This window comes from Limulus polyphemus, unplaced genomic scaffold, assembly GCF_000517525.1.
Source record: "Limulus polyphemus unplaced genomic scaffold, Limulus_polyphemus-2.1.2 Scaffold3685, whole genome shotgun sequence".
NCBI classification, from domain to species: domain Eukaryota; kingdom Metazoa; phylum Arthropoda; class Merostomata; order Xiphosura; family Limulidae; genus Limulus; species Limulus polyphemus.
Window position 1 is genome coordinate 79,379 of NW_013669295.1, and position 11,588 is coordinate 90,966.

The window sequence follows — 11,588 nt, forward strand, 5'->3', positions numbered from 1 at the left end:
TAAAATCAAATCAGATATACAAACAACCATGCTTGGTATTGCTGGTGCACAAAAATATAACTAATATAAATGTCTCATAGATTAATTTACTCTAATCCTGCTTAAAAGAATTTCAAGTGCCGTAACTATTGAGGATTCTCTTGTTTCAACCATTTCTTCTGAAAATTCCTTTAGGGGGACCCCCCATTTGTTTTTCTGTAAATACTTGATCCTGTGTTTTTGTCTGTACTGTTTCTATGGTTATCATCACCACAGAATTCATCCATAGTGATTTTATCTTTGGTCTACAATTATTAGTGAAATCGGGCATCTGTCTTTTTTTTGGTATGGTAGGTTGGCAAACCTGGGCTTTGAGAGGTCCAGGAACAGTATTTCACCCTCTCTTCCTGTCTGAGTTTGTCAACTTACATTAAACAGTAAGTGAGATGATCTGCTTTGATGTAGCATACTAGATGTATGTAAAATTAGTTGTATTTAAACCAGAATGTCACGGGTCAGCACGTTATTAGTGCGTTGATATTAGAATAGTAAGTAGTAGTTCGAAGGTTTCCTTTGATGATATTACTAGAGGAATATTGTGTTGTGTTTTTTAACTTCTCTGTAATGTAAATCATATACTACAACTGTCCTTTATTTAGTTTGTGTAGGCTTACAATAATGAGCCTTTATACAAAAAAAAATATAAAAATTGTTATACACGTAGATGTGATTAATGTTTCTGGTATTTCGGTTGCTTGCCATGGAGGCAAGTCTTGCCAAAGTGATAGACAAATTTTAGCCGTTTTTTTGGAGTTAGTAGGATTCCATGCTAGTAGCCCTCTGAGTTGTCACAAGTGAAATTAATGGAGTCGTGTTTATTACTTAAATCATGTGCAGAGAGACTCATTTAGTTAAAATAAAGGCCTACTCATGAGAATTTTCATTTGACAGTAAAAATGTCAGGCATGCCAAAGAGTCTACAGCTTACTGCTTTCTAGGGAATCAAAGTTAAAAAAAATGCTGGCTTCCTGCAATCAGATGCTCTCAGCTCAGCCCAACATTGAGTGATATCCTTCTGGTTTGGAAAAGTTAGCGGTAGAGAAGTTTTGTGTTTACTTTGGCTTATTGTAATGTCTGTCTCCTGTTTGAAAAGCTGCATACACAGGCAAAGCTCAACATTTACATTTTATTTTGCAAGCAGGATATTCTACACTAACTTGTTAGGAATTAATCACACTATCATTCACATTTCAAAATGTGACGTAACTTAAAGAATAAAATGGTAGATTTACCGTATGTTATTGTTGTGTGGCTCTTAGCATTACTAAAAATGCTCAATAATTACTTTTTGTGGTGGATTAAGTAAGTAGCTCAGAGCTTTAACTCTGAATGAAACCAAGAGTGCAACACCATTAACCTTTTTAAAGTCCATGAAGTATTTTAAATTGATAGATAAACTTAAACTTTTCCATCACTGGGGACGGGTACTTTTACTAGATTAATTTACTTTTCCTCTCACTAGGGATGGGTACTTTTGCTAGATTAACTTACTTTTCCTATCACTGGGGATGGGTACTTTTGATAGTTTAAGTTAAACTTTTCCTGTCACTGGGGACTAGTACTTTAGCTAGGTTAACTTAAACTTTTCCATCACTGGGGGATGGGTACTTTTGCTAGATTAATTTACTTTTCCTCTCACTAGGGATGGGTACTTTTGCTAGATTAACTTACTTTTCCTATCACTGGGGATGGGTACTTTTGATAGTTTAAGTTAAACTTTTCCTGTCACTGGGGACTAGTACTTTAGCTAGGTTAACTTAAACTTTTCCATCACTGGGGACGGGTACTTTTGCTCATCATTATACTGATCAGTTTGCAACAGAAAATTATATACTTTTCGTATGCTTATTGAATTCTGTCATATATTGACAACTACCAAAAATATAGTATAAGTATCACTGTTGTATGCCACTTTAATAGATTAGATTAAACTTTTTCTGTCACTTGGGATGGTTACTTTTGCTTGTAGTAGATAGGACAGATTTCTAACAGTTAAGACTATTTGTATTTTCTATGTGAGTATTAGAGAAGATCAGTTGGATTGTAGCTTTTCCCTTTCCATCGTGTAATTATCTTGAGCTGTGATAATTTCCTTTTTTTTTTTTTTCTCAGATAGTTTCCTTATGTACTTCATATCTTATAGGTCTTCTCCATTCACCTCCTGAGAAAGACAGAGAAAATATTGAAGAGGTCCTACGAGAGTGTGTTCAGGAGACGACAGCTGGAGGAAGAAACCAGGCTGTGGAGGAGCTGCAAGATATACTGGAGATTTACCTATCTTATAATGATGTTGATCATGAAAATGAAGATGGAAATGATGATGAATATGAAGAAGAAGAGAATGACAAAGAAAGTGAGAACTACTGAAGGTGAACGAGTGGGTTATTTGGATTATGCAGTTTTACTTTTAGCTACATTACTGAAAGGGATTTCTAGGCCACCTACTTACTAAATCCACACTGTTCAGGTGAAGTTATCATGCTTTCTGGTAAGGGTATCTCTCTTCTTATCATGATGAGATTAAAGCTTGCTTCTGTGGGAGTTAGTAGTTGTGCTCTTGTTGTGATTTATTTTTCATCACTAAATTTTATTAAGTGGTTGGCCTTGATTTCATGGTTTTGGTTCAAATTTGGATTCTGAATGGGTGATGTTTATTGTCCTATTTTAGCTTTGGTGCCTACAGGATTGCCCATCACTGTTATGTTGGAGAATCTATAGGCTTAGGACACAGTTTAGATGTCTCATGTATCTCATTATTTTATTTATACTGTTCTGAACATAATATTGTGATTAACAAAGTTTTGTTGACTGGAAAAGTTTACTACAGTGCTTATATTTTATATGGCTTTTGGAAACGTTGTTATTATTGACATTTTCAGCAAATATTTTCATCTTGCAGTGACATTTACTTATAATCATCGTTCTTCTCTAATAACAAAACAATTATCTAGAATAGAGAGTTTAGTCTGTGTTGGGAACTTGCATATATGTGTGTCGGTATACATTGAATTTCTGATATAGGTGAGTAATTGTTATCGTGAATACATATGCATTTAAAAAAAAAGGTAAATTTTATACAATTATTCTGTGAAAATACAAGAGGTACTTTTTTAAAAACATTTTATATTTGTAACTTTCAGTGCCAAAAATATCGTACAGAATGATTGCTTAAGTTGAAGAAAGTGTAATTTCGATTGTTTGCTGCCGTAACAGAAAGTAAGAGAAAAATACAAATGTTTTTCCATCTTATTCCACTGCGTGTAATTTCCGTTTATTAAGTATCAAGGATCGAAGAACAACTGGTATTTATGAATTATTATGCGAATCGTTTAAACATGAACACGAATCAATGTTCTCTAGTAAAACGTAATATATTAGTGGTAAATTTTGCTGATCATGGGAGTTCTGATCACAAATTAGTGACTTCTGCCTTAGAAGAAGTTTCTGTGATAATTGGCTTTCGTTTACACGTCATTTTACATCAAAAACAGATACGTGCGCTATAATGCTTTTTATAAACTTAACTAATTTTCCAGTTTCAATAAATTTAGAGGCACGGGTTCTTTTAGTCTTCGTAGTTCCTAGTTATCGGGGAAATATCCGTATCAAATGGCTTGAATTTATTGTTTCATTAGCGTTTTATAATAGTACATCAGTTATTTTTTAAATGTAAAAAACCGAGGAGAAATGTTAAAGGTTGAACATGTGCAAGTTAAAAAACGACAAATTATTACCAGTTTCTTTATTTACATTCTACAGTTTTTTGTCAATATTTTGATTTTATTATGACAATGTTGGAGTATTTATGCTTAGGTTTAAATATCCGATGAGCTATTGCACATTTTAGATATTTTGCTGTAATTTTATTTTTAAAATCGATTAATGTAGCCTATATAATTTAATTAATTCCTATTTAGCTTTTTTTTTTTAGTGATTGAAATCTAAATTACATTTTTTATCACAAGCCTTGAAACAGCCCAATATTTCTTATAAATCCTTAAAATATTCTAGGTCTCTTGGGGCAGTGAACTAAATGCTTTGTACTAAAACATATTTTTTGGAACAAAAAAGTATATAAGGTGCTATGATATTTCTTTGGGTGTTTTCGGCAACCCATATCATGGCTAAGACTATTTTATCTGTCGATGCCTCAGTTTTGAAGCCACGCGGTTGGGGGGGGGAGACTTCAAATGCCATCTGTAACGTTCATTCTTACAGTTCATCTAAACCAGATAGGACAAACTATACATTGTTTCGTGTACACTAGTTACCAAATATCATAGTTCACAAATCTTGTAAATTGTGATTGGTCAGAAAAGTGAAGTATTTGTTAATCTCCTTTCGTTTTTATTATATCCATTAATATTATTAGCTTCTGTACAAAATGATTCGTCACTTAGTATCTAAATTAGTATGCTACAGATTAAGACTACAACCTGTTTTTCATTCGTTACAAGAAAATGTTTTGGAAAACTTGGAGTTTCTTTTCCCTTCCCGCAACATTTTTTTCTTTCTATAGATTGGCATTTTACAAACAAAACAAAACAGGTTATTGTACCTGTGTTTAAAGCTCTAATTAAGCCACAAGTAATTTGATGAAACAGTAGTTTGTATCATTTTATATGGTTATCTTAAAATATAAGTTGCATTAATTTTGTAGCGAAAGTTCAAGCTTTGCTGGAGAAGATGAAATGTAAAAATATGCTGAAGATATTACTTCAGTGTTTCCATTAAAGACTTAAGTGATTTGTTTAAATAATAACTAACCAGAAAATGTTAACATACAGTTTCCCAAGCTTCCTTAATATCACTAATTAAAGTAACGGATCCATAGCCTACTTATTATACAAGGCTTTCCCAAATTTTATCTTGATCACTAATTAAACAATATAATACATTCAAAGCCTGTTAGTACATAAAGTTTCTCAACATTGGTAAATAAAAAATCCTAATAAAAGAGTTAGCACACAAGATCACGCACGGAAGGTTCAATGAATTAAAAAAAACAACCAAAACTTGAGCATTTTCAAATAGCTGACTGTTTTTTGTCAGAAAAGTAAATAATAACTTATTCTTGTGAAGAAGAATAACCAATTATTTGAAAAGGACCCAAGTTTTGGGTCTTTTTTTTTAAACTCATTGTACTAAATAAAGGTAATAGATTTGTGTTTTTTATACTACACAAAATTTTCATGAGCTTCTTCACAGTCGCTAGATATAAATATGACAATTGTGATTACACAAAGTGATGTGGGAATGACTATAAATTTTTTTTTAATGACGTCACAGCTGGCAGTTTTTCTTTGTTTAATCCATTGATTGCTCATTCCCCATCTAGGGTACAGTCCGCCTCCGGCAGTTGAACGCAAGTATGTTGTGTACGGTTTACAGCTTGCAAAAATTCTGTGTGTATGTGTTTAGAGCAGCTGCAGTCAGTGGGTTAAAAATGTGGTGATCTGTTTGTTTTGTGGTAACTCTCTTAGAGCATTTATCTTCCATGTATAGTATATCCTATTTAGATCTGATCTACTTTTCAAAAGTTTTGAACGACTTCATCAACAGTTTATAAATGCATGCAGTTTTGTGATGTTATTATCATTGGAGTCTACCTGCCTCCAGTTTTCACCGCAACACTCGGTAACTACGAAATAGGTGTAGTTTGAATCGTTATATGTTTAGTCTGGCAGCTCCGTTTATGTTGTTCTTAGCATCAGAGTAATCCTGATCCAACCTAGTGTAATGATTGGTCAGTGAAAGCTGAGAATATAAAGGTGTAGTAAATTAAGTGACATACTTCTTCACTACCTCTTTCTAAAGTTACTTTTACGTAGTCACTCTGTTTGTCATCTTGGTCCGTAGTCACTCTGTTTGTCTTCTTGGTTCATAGTCATGACTACGGACCAAGATGACAAACAGGGTGACTACGGACCAAGATGACAAACAGGGTGACTACGGACCAAGATGACAAACAGGGTGACTACGGACCAAGAAGACAAACAGAGCCCTGTTTGTCATCTTGATCCGTAGTCACCCTGTTTGTCTTCTTGGTCCGTAGTCACCCTGTTTGTCATCTTGATCCGTAGTCACTCTGTTTGTCTTCTTGGTGTTGCAATTTTCTCGTTTCTACATGTATATTTTTTGTATTTTTTTATGCTAGGAGAGATAACTGCATTGATTATGTGTTGTCTTTTCATGGATGAAGCAAAAACTTGTCCCTGTAAAGCTTTTTTTATGTCAACAAGTAAGCAAAGTTTTAAAAAAGTTTAAGAACTATGGGACAACCTCTAATAAATAAATCTCTCAAGTTTTCTTCCCTCATTACGCTTAATATCATGTTGAAAATGTCAGGCTGAATCTGCAGGTGTTTATTTAATTTGAGTTGATCATCTTATATAGATTAAAATCACAACAACAACAACTGCAATATATTGTAGTGTTATGAGAGCTTTTCAAATAAATACCTGCATCATTGGTGAAGTTTGCTTCCTCTCTTATGTTTTGTGGGTGAGCCAAGCCATATAAACAAATCTTTATATCGGTGTGGGTGTGGCACCAATTATAAATGAACTTGCTTGGAATGGTATAGAACACTTTGTACAACATTTACTAAGTGAGATAGTTATAGTGTAAAGAAAAATTAGATTAGAACTCATTTCATTAGGTTAGTTTTTATTGTTAGTGGGCTTGCAACGAGAGTCGAGACAATGCCTCTGATTGAATGTTTAAAAGGGGATTAAAGTTTGAGCAGTTACGTCAGGTCTTTACTGTCATATAATGTTTCAAATTACACCTTTTGATGAAATTTTCTATATTTGTTGATAGAGATTTTATTCTCTTTAAATGTAAATATTGTGAATCCCATTGTTCTAAAGCATTAGATTTGCTTGCTGTTTATCACTATAGTGTGGCCGTTTATCGTTGTGTCAGTTAGGAAAACAAAGTGGTTGATACACACTAAAGAATCATTGTTATTGTATCTTTTTTTACCTATTTTTACGGTGATTTAAGTTATTAAACAGGTGCTATGTAGTAATGTGATGTCTCTCAGATAGATACGAAAAAATGTATTATGTTCTTGAAACATTTAAATCTACAGATTTCCAATGGGATTAGCTATTCTCCTTTATTGCTGCCCTCTATATGTAAACTTTTTTATTGCGCATGCCACAAGCCTTCTGCACCCCCCTTATTGGAATCAAATGATTCAAACTTGTCTCTCATACAAATCATCATGGGTAGCCTATACACCAATAAGCACATAGTACACTCATGTGACTCCTTCTATGTGCCTCTAATGAACTATCACTTGGAAGTTTGGCAGATGACTGAAGCACTGGAAGTGAGAGGGGAGGAAGGGTGGGAAGTCTGAGAAGAGGGAAATACCTATCGGAAATACATTTCCAGTATAGGAAAATTATAACTTCCAATATGGTACTTCCCTCCTCTCAAAAGATTAACTGGAATCCGCATGGGTTAGGAGTGACCTACTGGTGTGAGGGAAGAACAGACATACTCCCCATAATCATCCAAAGGATACCCCTGCAAATGAGAGAGTCAGACCTGAAGTATAGGAAAATTATAACTTCCACATTATTTAAGGGTATTTTCTAAACCTTTAGAAAAATGGAGGTTTGTTTGAAATTAAACTTACACTGATGTTTTTGTTAAAACCATCCCTATTTTTACATCCATATCTATTCAGTGTTAAATATGTTTAGAAGAAACTGTCTGGCATGTTATTGTTTTGTTGTGATCTTTTCTGAAGACTGCTTACTATTTGTGAAACACCAACATTGTATCTAACCCACTTTAAAGAGTAATCAGAACAATATACATTTCTCAACCAAATTACCTTTATTTGCACAGCTTTTAAGTAACATTAACAAAACGTGACTGAGAATGATAAATCATTAAAAAGATTTGTAATTAAAAATGCTCATTACAGAAAAAAAATTGATGTTTTCATAAGTTTTAACTAATCTTTCCTGGATTTTTCCTGTCTTTTAATTGAGGTCAGATTAAATCATATTTAGTAGATATCTTTTGTGGTTAAGAAGTTAACACACAGGATCACATACAAAACGGTTTTCATACGAAACTCAAAAACTTTCCAATAGTTCACTATTCTTCTTTAGGAGAATGAACGGTCAGATATCTTTATTACAATTAAAATAAGTTTTTTTTATTATTATTATTTAGTGTGAGTCACAAACAGCCATGTGTATCTTCAAAAGAAATCAGACACGGAGTTTTGTGAAGTTAGTAACGCCTAAAATTTCATGTTTTATTAAATAGTGGTGCTCGGTTATTATTCAACCTTCCTTACCGTATTTATTCAAACTAGATTTTCAGTACTCTGTAGCTCTTTTATTTTACACGTTGTGAAAATATGGTGGAAAAAAAAAACGTTTCTATGAATTCCTTACTTAAATAGATCTGTATTGGACACAAAAAAATTGTTATTAAGCAACAAAGATTTGTTACAGTGTGCAACAGAGAGTTAACAACTTTTCATCTTAAGCCTAATTAAGTCAACTCGTAGTTTTAAATGTGGTGACGTAAAATGTAGTCCTTACTGTGTAAGTTATAACTGATAATAGGAATGAACTTTAAGACTGAAATTATATATATTTTTTAAATGCAAGTATAACAAGAAGTATTACTTTCTGGGATGGATCTAAATAATGCCAGTGTTTTATTGAGATAAGGTTTTGGGTACAGTGGTTGGTAAAATTGAAGCTATTCCTGTATGCCTTATCCCTATTTGTGCTTACAATATTCTAGTAGATATAGTATATATTAGATGAATAATATACACACACTCACGTCCTCCAGTTAAACTTTGTTAAAAGTGTCATAATAGCGGTCTAGTTCAGACAAGATACTTTTTTTTACATTTTAGCATTGTGGACGACTTAATGTGATAATTTAGCATTTTCTTTCTTTTAATCTTCTAGAAAGAGACAGTAGCGACACCTACCTTGATCTGAATGTAATTCCGTTGAAATATTTTCCTTAGAAAGTCAGTGATTTTTGTTTACCATAAAAGTTAACGGTGTAATAAATGAGATTTTTTTTATTGGTGGTCTTTGCTTTTATAAAGTATCTTAAAAGAGTTATAATATTGTTTGCTTTTCTTGATGTAGTTGAGTTAACTCATTTTGTACCTCTGGAGTTACCAGCGTTATTGTTATCTCCTAACGATATAGGCAGTTTGTACCTTTTGTAGTGTGAAAAAACAACACCAGAGGTCTAATGTTTTGTTTTTGTTATATTACAAATACCATTAAAAGTGTTTTAGTATGAAACTATGAGCTGAATGCTGTTACATCTAGTAGTTAATCCAAGACTGATGTTATGGTTGATAACTGAATACAGGTATATTATCATGGTTGATGACTCGATATGAGGCAGTTACTGTTAAATCCATCATTTAACACAAAGCTGATGGTTGATATCTGATTAAAGTCACAGACCATTTTTGATACTGTAATAGGAAGTGCAGATATGGTTGAATGTAAGGCGCACAAACAACATATTGATACTGTAATATGAGGTGCAGCTATGGTTGATGGTTGAATGTAAGGCGATTACGGTTAAATCCTTCTCATTAACACCAGACTCGTGTTATGGTTGATGCTTCACAAAACGGATATAAAGAGTTTTAAAGTACACAAATTTTGTTTTCATTTGTATTCGCTAGTCATTATATTTCAGTATAAAAATGTGAAATCTTCCAAATTGATGTACTTTTATTTTCGTAGTTTTTCACCCATTGATCTATTGATCAGGTTGTGTACAAGTTTATCAAAATGAAATGGCAGAGAATCATCATTCTTTCACAAATTAGTTTTTTTTGGAAAATAAAAAAGTTATTCACTGGATTGAATATTGTGAGTTATTGTAGCTGGAGTATAAAAGCGTCTACACTGTTAAAGTATTATTATTTAAATTGTCTTCCTGAAGTGACGTGACCATAAATATTTAACCAAAAATTTCTTTGTTGGTGCAGATCAAAGCGGCAGCTGTACGAGTATAAAATGTTACATAACACAATAAGGTAGTTGGTTGATTTAGTAGCAATGGTGAAACGTTTTTCATAGCATAACGTTACATAACACAATAAGGTAGTTGGTTGATTTAGTAGCAATGGTGAAATGTTTTTCATAGCATAACGTTACATAACACAATAAGGTAGTTGGTTGATTTAGTAGCAATGGTGAAATGTTTTTCATAGCGTAACGTTACATAACACAATAAGGTAGTTGACTGATTTAGTAGCAATGGTGAAATGTTTTTCATAGCATAACGTTACATAACACAATAAGGTAATTGGTTGATTTAGTAGCAATGGTGAAATGTTTTTCGTAAAGTATGGGTAACAGCGCCACCTGAACTCTCACTTGTTCATTTAGTCTCGGTGTTGTTCAGATTTTAAGATATACCAAATTAAAGTTCGTTCATGGAATTTTGGATTCGGTTAATCTTGTGATTCGAACAAGGGGTTTATGTCTCAAATTATCGTTACCGCCCGGATTCTCCCTAAATATGCGACACCACGATATTTGTCACTTTAAATACGAGCAGTCTTCATGGATGTTTCATCATTTAGTTGAATGAAACCATTTGTACAGTGTTCATTCTCCTAATTCCATACGAAGGCTACCAGCTTTTTAGTTGTTACAACAATACGTGTAACGTTATGCAATGAAAAACATTTCACCATTGCTACTAAATCAACCAACTACCTTACTGTGTTATGTAACGTTATGCTACAACTGCTGACCAGAGAAAGAGGGCAACCAGTACACAGTTACAACCCCCTGGTGGTTAGGTCGTTCGACTCGCTCTTAATCTGAGGGTCGCGGGTTCGAATGTCCGTCACACCTAACCGTGGGGGGCGTTATAACGTAACGTTCAATCCCAATATTCGTTGGTTAAAAAATAGCCCAAGAGTTGGTAGGTGATGACTAGCTGCCCTACCTCTCGTCTATCACTGCTAAATTAGGGACAGCTAGCGCAAATGGCGAAATTAAAGAAAAATCATAGCGCGAATTGATCGATTCACATTAACTTCAAAACTAATCCAGAAGCACCAAGTTCATTAATTTACAATTTTGCACGGCAAACACTGCTTCTAATAATTAATTATTGTATATTCTCTAGTTTAATGAATCCATACTAGATGGCGCTGATAGCGCATTACCAACTTCGGTGAAAATGCAAACGAAATACGCCTTGTACTAAAAAGTAATTCACATTGGATGAATAGAAAACAAAGTAAGCTCATGTTTAACAGTAAATATATCAATAAAGTATGCTGAAAAGTTAATCTGGATCCCACATGTATAAATAGACTATTTAACGACGAGGAACTCTCATTGAAACTAATCAAATTTATAGAGTTTGATAACAAAGACCACTATTTACAGGTTTAACTTGGTAATAAGTACACAAATAGGTGGCAAATCAACACGAAAGGGTGACCTTATTTCAAAATCTCGGTGTAAAAGATGACAACACGTAAGGCTCATCTTGCTTCAACCCAC

General features: G+C 33.4%; 1 protein-coding gene across 2 annotated transcripts in view; it reads left to right on the forward strand.

Moving 5' to 3' along the window:
* The window catches only part of LOC106469853, a 17,745-nt gene extending 13,798 nt beyond the window's left edge, over positions 1-3,947 (forward strand). For both annotated transcript variants that reach the window (XM_022398416.1, XM_022398415.1), the window contains exon 7: positions 2,183-3,947. In XM_022398416.1, coding sequence (XP_022254124.1) covers positions 2,183-2,406 — 224 coding nt within the window. In that variant the 3' untranslated portion in view covers positions 2,407-3,947. The remainder of the gene's footprint in view (positions 1-2,182) is intronic.
* Positions 3,948-11,588: the final 7,641 nt, after the last annotated feature.